Below are 14217 nucleotides of genomic sequence, written 5' to 3' on the forward strand. Positions count from 1 at the left end.
TATTTCTGTTGTATGTAAGCGACATGGAAGTAGCAGTTAAGTGTAAACTGTTTTTATATGCTGATGATTCAGTATTACTGGTGAGTGGGAAAGGTATTCTTCTAATTTTGTGTCTATCGTTCACTGTTGTTAGCTAATATCCCTAATTTCTCCAAAAATATTAGTCCTATCAACTTCCCCTTTTTGCATGGTTCATCCTTGAACCAAAATACATAAGCATACCAAACAGCAAATATCAGTTCTCCCCAGTGTTATCAGAATTTTGAACTCGTCTGTTTCTGTTCTCTTCTGTTCTGTTGGGTTCTGAATTAAGAACTCTTAAATATTATGGTCCTGACTAGTAAAGAACAACTCTGTAAGTACAAAAAATACAATTTACTTTTGCATTCATGGAAAGATAGTCAGATCTGGGTTCTCAATGGACAGAGCTTGCAGGAACTCCATCCGAAAAAGGGCGCAGAACACAGTTTACAGTCATGTTTTTATAGCCAAATTAATTTTGAATGAATGAATGAGTTTATTCAGCACACATTATGCATTAAAACTCAGAACATTAAACTGCATGAAATTCATGAAAACTGAAAAACTGTTGAAGCATTTCAAAAAACACAGCTAAAGCTTGTAGAATATTTTGAAAAGCATGGTAAAATATCAATAACATATCTTACAGTAAAAAAAAAAAAAAAAGTGACATTCTTGTGTGAAATCCTGTTTGAACAGCACAATATCTATTTTCCAATGAGAGAGAAATTCTTACCATGTTTAACATCCTGATGGCACAAGATGCCGTTTCCTTTTCCCTGTTCTTTTATCTTTCGGATGTGTTCACGAAGATATTCATTGCTGACTTTAAATTCAAGCCAGCGCCAATTCCAGATTCTTGATTCTGTTATCCAACTTTTTGACAGTTTTTCTCACTGCTGTCTCTCTGTACGAAGTCCCTCCGTGATACAGACATACAACAAAATTCTTTTAAAAACTAGATAGTAAATGATGGGGGAAAAAATGTGAAGAAAGAGCGCACCGATAAAATGTTAAGGGAAAAAAGATTCATACCGTACAGCCCGGACTTATGTACATGTGATTTCTTAGTTTTGTTTTTTGTTGTTGTTGTTTGTTTGTTTTTAATAAACTTGCAAAAAAAATTTTTTTTCATGTTTTCATTATGGGGTGTTGAGTCGAATTTAAGGTAGAAAAGTTATTTCCTCCATTTTGGAATAAGGCTGTAACTTAACAAAATGTGGGAAAGTGAAGCACTGTGAATACTTTCTGAATGCACTGTATAAAATAGTTTTTGACTTCAATTTTTTGTGTTTTCTGTTGTAGTTGGATTTTCGGACACCACCGGGTTTTGACCGGACGCGTAACGCTGAGATTGGCAACAAGGACATCAAGCTGAAGTACCTGGAGGAAGCGTTTACATCAGAGCACTGGCTGGTCCGGATTTACAAGGTCAGAAAGCTGGAGAACAGGGACTGCGTGGAGCACAAGCTGAGAAACACCAACTCCACGAAACAGAAGTACACCTCCAAAAAGGTATGAGCCGACACTCCGGATACGAGCGCTTTTCATTTTTCCACAAAGGATTCAGGGACTTTGAGAAACCTGCATTTAAGAATAGAAATTTTTATTTTTTTTTTACAGTAATTAAAACTCACATACTTTTAAAGTGTCACAGGCTTAAATCAACTCAGTGATGAAATTTTAAAACTGTTTTGCAATCTAACATGACAAGTTCAACTTATTTATTTATTTTTGCAGACATCCAAGAGGAAGCGGGGCTTCATCAAAAACAAGCTGACCCTCAAGAAGGGAAAGAAACTGACCAAGAAGTCTTTATAGGGCGACGTCCAGCATCTACGGAGGCACATTGTGGACAAAACTAAAAATCTAACTTCCAACAACAACACGCTATAAATTAACCAGTCAAGAAGAAACGGGAACCTGAGGTTCTTTTCATCCTGAGCGTCTTCACCTGGAGCTCCAGGCTGGACATGTGACATCATCCAGGAAAGGGCTGTATGTACAGAACCCTAGCCGACCTTTGGCCTGAAACAGGAGATGGAGCAATGGCGGCTAATCCTCTGCACACTGGTTTGAACCTGAGAAACTGCGACCTTTGACTTATATTTCTTTTTGTACTTGAATGTGCCGGTGAGTGAGAGAAGGCAGCGATTTGTTAATCTGGGAGGTGATTTTGGGACGCTGCCGTCATGCGGTCTCCAAACAAATCACATGTTCAAAGCCCGGCCTCTTTTTTTTTTTTTTGACATCTGAACATTAATTTGAATGAAAAATAAAAGCTGACCCTCATCTGCCTGTTTAACTTTCAGTCTTCTGATTCAACGTGCCGTTCAGTTAGTGATCAAAAGGGCTCTAAAGTCCCAGAATTACAGGATTAACTTCAGTGTATGTTTGGAGCTCAAATTCTGAAAAATGCTTAATTATGTCACCAAAAGTGGATTCTACCAGATCTGGAGCCAGATCCTCCGGGCAGGAACGAGAATTCTGGCAGTGCTCATGAAGAGCCGCTCAGGGCTTCAATCACATGACCTCTGATGGGCGTTTTCGCTCTTCTGTGACCACAATGATAAACCAACCAAATCTGATCAATTAAACACTTTGATTGGGGCTACAGGTAACTCAGACTGTTTAATGAATCCTCTAAAATCTATAAATACACAAAAACTCTCAAAAGTTCTAAGAATGAAACTGGAGAGAAAGTTAGGAAAAAAACAAACATAAAATCTGGCTTGATTTGAAAGTGAAATTAATGCCCCGTTTACACAGCAAGATAATTAAGCTTATTTATGACCCGATCTTCTCCTCTCGACAAGCTTAAGGGCACCCTGACTATCGTGATGCTCGAAAGATGAGCTTATTAGATATTCCTGCTGTGTCTGCTCGGAAAGATGTCGGGACCGCTCAGACCTCAAATTGTGAATGTTCAACATGTTGGATTTTCTTGGCCTGATATCCCAGCGTGGGTGTGCCACATGCACAAATGAGCACACAGCCTGTTGAATGTGACCTGAAGCCAATCAGAAAGCAAGGTGACTGAAACAGGGAGGGGAAGTCACGTTTGATCTCAAGAGGTTTTGCGAGATTTCCCGTCTGACTTGGTAATGTTGGTGAGTGAAATCTGTTGGTGTGTGTTGTCTCTCCCATGTGGCTGCACACCGCACACAACCAAAACTCTTCTATATCTGATTATTTTATGGCCGTGTTTGGTCTCTCAGGTACTGAAATCCTATGGACAAGTTTAAAATCTTGCTGTGTAAACCAGGCATTAGTCTGAACCCAATTCAGGTTCAAGGTTTTGGAAAACTGAAGATTTCCAGCTTCAGAAGCCAAAATCAGTTTGTACTCAAAATGTATCTGGAAGATTGTGTTTGAAATTTAACACCATGGCTGGGAGTTATTGATTAATCAGATTTTTTTTCTCAGCAAAAAATGATTGAAAAATGCACATTGGATTCTTAATCCTTAATTTATTAAAAAAGAGATCATCACATTACAGTGACAACAGGAAACAGGAACCACAGACTGTCCATATTGATAATTGATTTAAACGTTAAGCAGGTGGATTTCTTTTCTTTTTTTTAACTCTTCCTCCACTTGGAAGTAACAGTTTAAAATCATTCATAAAAGCAGTTTGCTGAAACGTATTTGTTCAGCCTGAGTATTACTGAGATCTGTCAAAACCGATCACTGGGTCAAAACATGGCAGAGAAACCAGTAGGATGTTACTGTGGTCGTGATCCATCACCTTTTGGTTTTCCTTTACCGATTCTCACTGTAAAACTGGTTCAGAATAAGTTTCAGATTTAAATGATTTTGCTTAACATATCTAAATTTGTGAAAACAGGCTTATTATAAATCATTTAAAAAATAAATTAAAAAAAAGCACTTCTTTACATGTCAGAAATGTAATTACAACATTTTTTGAATATTTTTGTGTTTCTACAGCCTCTGATACAAATCCGTCGGTCGTTATTTTCGCTTATTGTCTGTTCCCAGAGTTCATCTCCATGAAATGCTTTGTATTTTGTGTGGATTTCTTAAAACTTTTTTTTTTTGCCTTTATTGACCTTGATTGATAACGTGGAGCTTCTCAAACACTGTGGGTGCAGATCAGCAGCTGTAAGATGCTTCAGGGAAACGGGCTGAAAACTAGAACTTAGGTGTTTGTTTTTGAATTCTCTAAAAAGGCCAAATATGAGATGTCACTCTGAAGACCTGATAAAGACTAATGCACTGTTCACGATATCAAGACGTCTCACTGCGTCCTTTAACCGTGCACCAACGTCACAGCAAGAAAACCCGTCAAACAGAAAACAACTAATGGTGTGTTTTTGGAAACACGTTTATCACTGAATTCAGGAGATTTTAATGAGAATGTTACAAAAAAAGCCAAACTGTTTTACAAATGAAGTTATAACACTTAAGTACATCTCACTGTAAAATCCCAAAACCTTTTATTCTGCTTTGCAAAACTACATCTTACACCACTATAGGTTGGTAGTCCAATTCTCATCTTGCAACAGGCTTCCCCCCCGTAACCATGACCACATCCTTGTTAACACGAAGCTCCCCCTGCCCCCCCAATTAAAATCAAAATCTTGTCCTTAACCACATTAAGAATCACAAAATCAAAGCTTTTTTTTTTCTTCTTCTTGTTTCGCCCTCCAACAGCACCATGTTTAGAAGTTAAAATATGACATTGACATACATGGGTCCCTTTTTTTTTGCCATTTTGTTCACTCTAAACAAAATTCTCCTACAATTTGTCCTTTGTGTTTCTGATGTGAAGATGGTGAGGACAGATTAGCTTTAAAACACCTGGATAATAATAAATCATATCAGTCAGTATGTGGATTTATGGCGGTGACAAAAACAACCACAACTTCCTGCTGGAGAACAAACTTGTGGGGTTCTGTTTTTGTTTCTTTTTCAGTCTAGGTTTCTTCCATCAATTGTAATGAAACCGATGCAGGTGTGAGATTGAAGTCGTCCCCCCCCCAGAACGGTTCATTGAACAGCTTGAATGGTGTCACATCACAACTGTAATTGCCATGACAACACCTGCAGTCATTTTTGGTTGTTTAAATAAAAAATAAAAACCTGAAGCTCAGTTCTGTTGTCAGATTTACGGCAGTTTGTCGCATGTTAAGACGTGTGAATCACCTACAAAATTTGTCCAAACTTTATAAAGTAGCCACGCCCATTTGTTCAAAACACTAAATGCAGCGAGAAAACGAAAACAATGATAATGTGACTGAATGTATTCAGAACAAGCCAACACTTCAAAAAAAAAGGGGGGGGGGGGGGCCTCCCAGATCGTCCTCAGAATCTTCCTCGATGTTCCCTGAGACCCCTCCCACTGAAACAAAATCTCTTCTGATACATGCTGGCGATCGATCACATGACCTCCTGAGTGGAGTTACAGTGGCTGATGGCAGTTCAGTGTCTTTATTCCGATTCCACGGATCCGTAATGAATCCGACTCGGACTCGTGGTGACGTTCATCGTTAGTCCTCTTCTTCCTCCTCGTCCCCTCCAAACGACAAGAGGCTGTTTTTTATTTTCTTTACAGGTGTCGCCTCCTTTTCCACCTGCTCGTCGCTCTTCTTCTTCTTGCTGGAGCTCGCTGTGATTCCCTGGAATCTGTCTGAGGATGAGCGCTTCTCTGGTTTCTTGAAAAGGATTTTACCATCCGCTGGAGATTTGCCACCTGGAGACAAACAGATTCACAGTGTCCAGTAAAACTGTGCCCCCCCCACACACACACACACACCCTCTATAGGCATGATATTTAATTGCAACATACGTACATCTCCCTCCCAAACAATGTTGGCAGATCTGACTTACTGGTCTCAGTATTTGCCAAACCATCTGCAACAAACATACATTTATTTGGAATAAGTCGAGCTTCACCTACAGGTTAGTGATCCAGGTCAACGATCACCCTCTCAAAATGTCAAAAAGGTAACCACGTTCAAAAGATCTTCAGGTCTACTTCATTAATAACTGTATAAATATACACAAAGTAGATCAAAGTCACCTTTATGGAGGTGGGGGTGGGGGGAGTGGTCACATGACTTCTAGTTTAAATGTCTCAACATGTATGTGAAACGATTGTTTTATGGTAAAGGCACCACGTTCTGCATATCATGCCAAGCTTTTTTTAAAATCAATATATAAAAAATGGAGCTTGACATCAATTTTTTTAAAAATCTCGTGTGTGCAAAATTTTGTGCTTGTCATAAAATGCACAATTGTTATTTTACAAAGATCTGCCCTACTGTACAGCTCAAACATGTTTAAATGATTGTTTCACCCCAAAATTAAGGTTACAAAAAAATTAAAGAGTGCTCAGAAAATTTCCATTAGCTTTGTTCTCTTGGTCACAGCACCTTCAGCTCCACCACTTGTCTTATCGTTAACGCCGCCTGAAGGGCATGATGATGTAAGCAATACCTTTGTCTGTAGCGGCTCCACTACTCAGTTTTTCTTTGATCTGCTTGACTTCGTCCGCAGTCAGGTCACCACTTTGCAGAACCACGACTTGAGGTAACTCGTCCTCACGGTCACTCCCGCTGTCATCGTCCAAAGCTGGCAGCACCTGGCACTGAAAATAGATAAATTTATTTTTAAATTACGCTCACCACCTTCCGTCTCTGCATCGGTTCATCTGTCAGCAGCACAGCTTGCAAAGTCTGAAACGCGGATGTCATTTTGTCGAAATGCAACTCTTATGACTTGACTGGTCTGGAAGTTTCCTGACAGACTCTGGAATTTCTTTACAGGACACACTGCCAAGGGCCTTGAGATTCAAGAGGCAGGCTTGTGACCAGAGGATCCTCATTTTGATTTGTCATCAGACAGGGAACTCATTAAGGTGCCCTTGAGCAAGGTTCTTAATCCCAAAGTTGCTCCCTTCGTGCAGATGAATGGATGAAGGTAATCAATTATTAATAAGTGAGGTTTACAGCTCGTCACGTGACATTTGCTTATACTGAAAGTACTCACAATTCAAAGTGGACTCAGTTTATTTAGTAAAAAACAAATCACAGTTTAAATTTTAAAAACAATCATCATAAGAAAACACATTTCTTATTTGCCTGGAAAATTGACGGAGCAGGGACGATGCAGCATTCACTCTGTCGTACTGTTGGGGAGCTGAGCCAAAAGGCAAAGCTCTCGATTTTACCTGCCAATCTTTGTTCCTACTCTCACCTATGGTCATGAGGGTTGGTTTGTAATCGAAAGAACTAGACTGCGGGTACACGCGGCTGAAATGGGCTTCCATTGGAGGATGGTTGGTGTCTCCCTTAGAGATAAGGTGAGAAGCTTGGTCATTCGTGCAGAGCACGAGGTGGTCTGCCCACCTGGTAAGGATGCCTCCTGAGGGAGGTGTTCCAGGCACGTCGATCTGGGAGGAGACCCCTGGGCAGACCCAGGACTCAGTGGAGAGATTATATCTCCACACTGGCCTGGGAAAACCTCTGGATCGTCCAGTCACAGGTGGGTAATGTGACCCGGGAAAGGATGCCCTGCTGGAGACGTCGCCCCTGCGACCCGATTCCGGACAAGCATTTGAAAATGAGTGACTTATTTCTGTTGTGACCCATTGTCCAGGGGAAGTGGGAGTTTTTGTAAAACAGCCATTACAAAATTTTAATTCTTGGGAAAAGATGGAACCCAGCGGTGATCTAAGGACCACATTGTAAATAAGTGCCCTTTTTTTTCTTGCTTTCATGTGGGGCTTTTTTTTAATATCATACGTATTTACATGTTTGTACGATGTGCATTATTGGCTGAAAAAGCAAAACAAAAAGCCTTTGATCCTAGATCAGCATCCAGAATCTAAATGACACCTATATTGGAAATAAGTGTTTACACTTAATCTCTCACTCACAGAGTGAGATAGATAATCTCGTCAATAGTTTTATATCCTCTTTGAGGACAACTTTGGATGCTGTAGCTCCTCTGAAAAAGAGAGCCTTAAATCAGAAGTGCCTGACTCCGTGGTATAACTCACAAACTCACAGCTTAAAGCAGATAACCCGTAAGCTGGAGAAGAAATGGCGTCTCACTAATTTAGAAGATCTTCACTTAGCCTGGAATAAGAGTCTGTTGCTCTATAAAAAAGCCCTCCGTAAAGCTAGGACATCTTACTACTCATCACTAATTGAAGAAAATAAGAACAACCCCAGGTTTCTTTTCAGCACTGTAGCCAGGCTGACAAAGAGTCAGAGCTCTACTGAGCCGAGTATTCCTTTAACTTTAACTAGTAATGACTTCATGACTTTCTTTGCTAATAAAATTTTAACTATTAGAGAAAAAATTACTCATAACCATCCCAAAGACATATCGTTATCTTTGGCTGCTTTCAGTAATGCTGGTATTTGGTTAGACTCTTTCTCTCCGATTGTTCTGAGTTATTTTCATTAGTCACTTCCTCCAAACCATCAACATGTCTCTTAGACCCCATTCCTACCAGGCTGCTCAAGGAAGCCCTACCATTAATTAATGCTTCTTGTCTTAAATATGATCAATCTATATTAGTTGGCTATGTACCACAGGCTTTTAAGGTGGCAGTAATTAAACCATTACTTAAAAAGCCATCACTTGACCCAGCTATCTTAGCTAATTATAGGCCAATCTCCAACCTTCCTTTTCTCTCAAAAATTCTTGAAAGGGTAGTTGTAAAACAGCTAACTGATCATCTGCAGAGGAATGGTCTATTTGAAGAGTTTCAGTCAGGGTTTAGAATTCATCATAGTACAGAAACAGCATTAGTGAAGGTTACAAATGATCTTATGGCCTCAGACAGTGGACTCATCTCTGTACTTGTTCTGTTAGACTTCAGTGCTGTTTTTGATACTGCTGACCATAAAATTTTATTACAGAGATTAGAGCATGCCATAGGTATTAAAGGCACTGCGCTGCAGTGGTTTGAATCATATCTATCTAATAGATTACAATTTGTTCATGTAAAAGGGGAATCTTCTTCACAGACTAAGGTTAATTATGGAGTTCCACAAGGTTCTGTGCTAGGACCAATTTTATTCACTTTATACATGCTTCCCTTAGGCAGTATTATTAGACAGCATTGTTTAAATTTTCATTGTTACGCAGATGATACCCAGCTTTATCTATCCATGAAGCCAGAGGACACACACCAATTAGCTAAACTGCAGGATTGTCTTACAGACAAAGACATGGATGACCTCTAATTTCCTGCTTTTAAACTCAGATAAAACTGAAGTTATTGTACTTGGCCCCGCAAATCTTAGAAACATGGTGTCTAACCAGATCCTTACTCTGGATGGCATTACCCTGACCTGTAGTAATACTGTGAGAAATCTTGGAATCATTGTTAATCAGGATATATCATTCAATGCGCATATTAAACAAATATGTAGGACTGCTTTTTTGCATTTGCGCAATATCTCTAAAATTTGAAAGGTCTTGTCTCAGAGTGATGCTGAAAAACTAATTCATGCATTTATTTCCTCTAGGCTGGACTACTGTAATTCATTATTATCAGGTTGTCCTAAAAGTTCCCTGAAAAGCCTTGAGTTAATTCAAAATGCTGCAGCTAGAGTACTGACAGGGACTAGAAGGAGAGAGCATATCTCAGCCATATTGGATTATCTTCATTGGCTTCCTGTTAATTCTTTTATAGAATTTAAAATTATTCTTCTTACTTATAAGGTTTTGAATAATCAGGTCCCATCTTATCTTAGGGACCTCATAGTACCATATCACCCCAATAGAGCGCTTCGCTCTCAGACTGCAGGCTTACTTGTAGTTCCTAGGGTTTGTAAGAGTAGAATGGGAGGCAGAGCCTTCAGCTTTCAGGCTCCTCTCCTCTGGAACCAGCTCCCAATTCGGATCAGGGAGACAGACACCCTGTCTACTTTTAAGATTAGGCTTAAAACTTTCCTTTTTGCTAAAGCTTATAGTTAGGGCTGGATCAGGTGACCCTGAACCATCCCTTAGTTATGCTGCTATAGACTTAGACTGCTGGGGGGTTCCCATGATGCACTGAGTGTTTCTTTCTCTTTTTGCTCTGTATGCACCACTCTGCATTTAATCATTAGTGATTGATCTCTGCTCCCCTCCACAGCATGTCTTTTTCCTGGTTCTCTCCCTCAGCCCCAACCAGTCCCAGCAGAAGACAGCCCCTCCCTGAGCCTGGTTCTGCTGGAGGTTTCTTCCTGTTAAAAGGGAGTTTTTCCTTCCCACTGTCGCCAAGTGCTTGCTCACAGGGGGTCGTTTTGACCGTTGGGGTTTTTCCGTAATTATTGTATGGCCTTGCCTTACAATATAAAGCGCCTTGGGCAACTGTTTGTTGTGATTTGGCGCTATATAAATAAAACTGATTTGATTTTATCCATTTCCTTTAATGAGAGAGAGAGAGAGATGTTCGAGTTATTTTCCACCTCTTGCAGGTCATAGCGGCGTGAGACTCGATGGAAATAAGTGGAATGCTTTGTTATCCTCGGCAATTTTATATACTGCATTTTTTTGTTTCTCTGCATGCATTTTGTTGCCAAATAAATCATAAACATAAATTCATTCCGTCCAGGATGTAGCGTTGCCAAAAGCTCGCCCTTACCTTCGAATCAACAGTGGGTCCTTCTTTGTACCCGACATCACTTTTAAACTTCTTCAGAAACGAAGGTTCTGCTGGTTTCACCCACGACACGCCGCTCTTCTCCTTCTTACTCATTTCAAAAGAAACAAACAGACCTTTCGATTAGCAAAACACAGTCATTATAGCGACGAGCGCCGATTCTTCTTCTTTTCAATTACGGGCGGTTCTTCCTCCAATTTTGTGCATTACCGCCACCACGTGTTTGGAGTGTGAAACTTCAATGCGGATACTCCCATACTCTAGGGTTTGGGGTTTATAGAGTTTCTTTAAAGGATGGCGAGCAGCTGTATAGATTTTCACGAAGAAGGCCGAAAAGTTGGTCTTACTTGAGCTTCAGAAGGCTGTTGACATGGTTAATCATGACATTGATTTACAAATTACATGTTCTGGGTTTTACATCTGATCAGATAATGTGAAATGGTTCAACTCTTATTTGTCAATTGGAAACCAAATGGTTAATGTGAGTGGTGTCATGTCTGAACCTGCTAGAGTAATGTGCGGAGTTCCCCAAGGAAGTATCTCGGGGTCTCTACTATTTCTGTTGTATGTAAGCGACATGGAAGTAGCAGTTAAGTGTAAACTGTTTTTATATGCTGATGATTCAGTATTACTGGTGAGTGGGAAAGGTGTTCTTGATATTGAATTGCAGCTGCGCAAGGAACTCCAAAATGTAAAAAGATGGTTGGTGGATAACACATTATCGCTTCATCTCGGGAAAACTGAGTCTATATTGTTTGGGTCAAAAAGTAAAATGAACAAAGTCAGTGAGCTTAAGGTTGAATATAATGGTACCTCTATTCAAAACAAAAAATCTGTTAAATATCTAGTTGTGGAAATTGATCAGTCTGTGCCTGGAGAGGTCATGGCCTTTAAAGTAATAAAAACAAACAAAAAAAAAAGGTCAGTTCAAGGATTTAATTTCTGGTTAGGAAATCCAAATATTTGGACATGGATACAATGAAACTGCTTGCAGCAGTGTTGGTCCAGAGTCATGTAGACTACGCTTGTACTTCGTGGTATACCAATTTGTCACGGGCTAGCAAGAGCAAACTACAAATATGTCAAAACAAACTTATTAGAACTGTTCTTCATCTTCCAGCTAGAACCCATTTCGATTACTTGTACTTTGCTCAACTTAATTGGTTACCAGTAGAGAACGTATAACTCAGTTTAATTTACGTAAGGGTCATCAAATTGTTCATGGTAACTATCCCAAATATTTCCAGAATCATTTTTGTTATGTCTCGGAAGTACACAACAACAGAACTAGATCTAGACACTCATCACTATTCATTTCAAGATTCACCACAAATGTTGGTAAAAATTATTTTAAATATATTGGTGCTTGTAGATGGAATCAGTTGGCATATGATGTTCAAACTTGCGAGAATCTTAGCTGTTTTAAGAGAAAGCTCAAGGCATTTCTGCTCAAAAGTGTTTTAGAAAGTCAGTCAAGTCAGTTTGTATAGTTGTGTATTATTTTATCTGCTTTTTTATTTTTTTGTGTGTTTTTATTATTTATTTATCTGGATTTTATCTTTATGGCCTATTGTATTGTTTTAGGTAAGGACCACAGTGGAAATAAGTCATATGACTTTGTGCTGCTATCCTTGAAATTCCATAAAATGTATCAGGAACGTTTTAACATGTTATTTTGTTGTATGTTCTATATGGAATTTCTAAATAAATCAATCAATCAAAGTTTATTTGTTTAGAGGTTATATTATTTATATTATTACTCTTAGGTTCTACCCATGGTATAAATTTAATTTGCCAACAGAACCTCCCAGTTTCAGAGGGTGTTTATTCTACTCGTCCTCATCAGAAGCTATCCGACAACACAGAATGCAATCATCTGCCAAAAGTCTAACTTAAGATCATATGTATTCTTAGTGGTGCATTAAGAAAAGATGAAAAATAACAGTCCAAGGACAGTTTAATGTGGAATGCCAGACAACACTTAGGGAAGATGATTACACTTTTTCCAACACAGGTAGGGAGCATTTCGTATTGATGTTGTCAACTCACTTACAGTGAGGAAAATAAGTATTTGAACACCCTGCAATTTTGCAAGTTCTCCCACTTAGAAATCATGGAGGGGTCTGAAATTTTCATCTCAGGTGCATGTCCACTGTGAGAGACATAATCTAAAAAAATCCAGAAATCACAATGTATGATTTTTAAAATAATTTATTTGTATGTTACTGCTGCAAATAAGTATTTGAACAACTAGCAAGAATTCTGGCTCTCACAGACCTGTTCATTTTTCTTTAAGAAGCCCTCTTATTCTGCACTCTTTACCTGTATTAATTGCACCTGTTTGAACTTGTTGCCTGTATAAAAGACACCTGTTCACACACTCAGTCAATCACACTCCAACCTGTCCACCATAGCCAAGACCAAAGAGCTGTCTAAGGACACCAGGGACAAAACTGTAGACCTGCACAAGGCTGGAATGGACTACAGGACAACAGGCAAGCAGCTTGGTAGAAGACAACAACTGTTATGATTATTTATTAGAAAGTGGAGGAAACACAAGATGACCTCGGTCTGGGATTCCATGCAAGATCTCACTTTGTGGGGTAAGGATGATTCTGAGAAAGCTCAGAACTACACAGGAGGACCTGGTCAATGACCTGAAGAGAGCTGGGACCACAGTCACAAAGATTACATTAGTAACACATGATGCTGTCATGGTTTAAAATCCTGCAGGGCAGCAAGGTCCCCCTGCTCAAGGCAGCACATGTCCAGGCCCGTTTGAAGTTCACCAGTGACCATCTGGATGATCCAGATGAGACATGAGAGAAGGTCATGTGGTCAGATGAGACCAGAATAGAGCTTTTTGGAATCAACTCCACTTACCATGTTTAGAGGATGAGAACAACCCCAAGAAAACTATCCCAACCGTGAAGCATGGGTGTGGAAACGTCATACTCTGGGGGTGCTCTTCTGCAAAGGGGACAGAACGACTGCACCGTATTGAAGGGAGGATGAACGGGGTCATGTATTGCAAGATTTTGGCAAACAACCTCCGCAGGGTGTTCAAATACATATTTTCCTCACTGTATGTAGTGATCTAGTTCCAGTATTTCTACACTGAAGACTCACGAGTGTAAAAACAAGTTGACCCTCTAATGCTAAACCAGTATGCTCTAACTCTCTAGCTTTCATAAAAATAAATTTCCTCTGTTATGCTACACATTCTCAGAAAACATGTTCTACAGTCCCTGTGCAACCACATAAACATTCTCTTGTTAAATGCTTATCAATTTAGGATTACTGGAGTTCTTAAAATTCTATTTCACCGGCAGCAATTTTGTTGGACCTCCAATAATGATAAATGCCCACCAGGTGGAGATATTGCTCCATTTCAAGAACCTTACATTACAACAATGACAAACCTGTTTCTTATAGTAGAGGATTATAATTTAGACTGGCATGTGGGATACCAAGTTAAGTGATAGTTACTTCATCTCTAAGTACTCTGCCTCCTTGAAATCACCCGTTTTTGTCATTTATACACATCTACCTTTCTGTCTACCCACATA

The 14217-nt window shown here is 39.5% G+C and overlaps 1 protein-coding gene and 1 long non-coding RNA gene across 4 annotated transcripts; one reads left to right on the forward strand and one right to left on the reverse strand.

Annotated features, from left to right (window-relative positions):
* The first annotated feature begins 1286 nt into the window (after positions 1-1286).
* LOC117513651 lies at positions 1287-6928 on the forward strand. Of its 3 annotated transcripts, XR_004561662.1 has the most exons (4): positions 1288-1536; positions 1762-2178; positions 3361-3363; positions 6917-6928. It is a non-coding gene; the product is annotated as an uncharacterized LOC117513651 (long non-coding RNA). The 3 variants fall into 3 exon arrangements; XR_004561664.1 differs by lacking the exon at positions 3361-3363 and having other exon boundaries at positions 1287-1536; positions 6917-6927; XR_004561663.1 differs by lacking the exons at positions 3361-3363; positions 6917-6928 and having other exon boundaries at positions 1293-1536; positions 1762-2287.
* LOC117513649 (uncharacterized protein KIAA1143 homolog) lies at positions 5396-10833 on the reverse strand. The gene is made up of 3 exons (XM_034173881.1): positions 10631-10833; positions 6481-6631; positions 5396-5734 (listed from the first exon to the last, which is right to left on the reverse strand). Exons 1-3 carry the CDS (start codon positions 10742-10744, stop codon positions 5532-5534), a joined length of 468 nt encoding a protein of 155 aa, XP_034029772.1. The 5' UTR covers positions 10745-10833; the 3' UTR covers positions 5396-5531.
* Positions 10834-14217: the final 3384 nt, after the last annotated feature.

Source organism: Thalassophryne amazonica, chromosome 7, assembly GCF_902500255.1.
Source record: "Thalassophryne amazonica chromosome 7, fThaAma1.1, whole genome shotgun sequence".
Lineage (NCBI taxonomy): Eukaryota > Metazoa > Chordata > Actinopteri > Batrachoidiformes > Batrachoididae > Thalassophryne > Thalassophryne amazonica.

Excerpts from the sequence above, each read along its gene's own strand:
- LOC117513649 (XM_034173881.1), bottom strand. The coding sequence starts at position 10,744 with ATGAGTAAGAAGGAGAAGAGCGGCGTGTCGTGGGTGAAACCAGCAGAA. Across the intron at positions 6,632-10,630 it reads GACCCACTGTTGATTCGAAG|TGCCAGGTGCTGCCAGCTTT; the intron begins GTAAGGGCGAGC and ends ATCTATTTTCAG. Across the intron at positions 5,735-6,480 it reads TGGAGCCGCTACAGACAAAG|GTGGCAAATCTCCAGCGGAT; the intron begins GTATTGCTTACA and ends GTTTGTCTCCAG.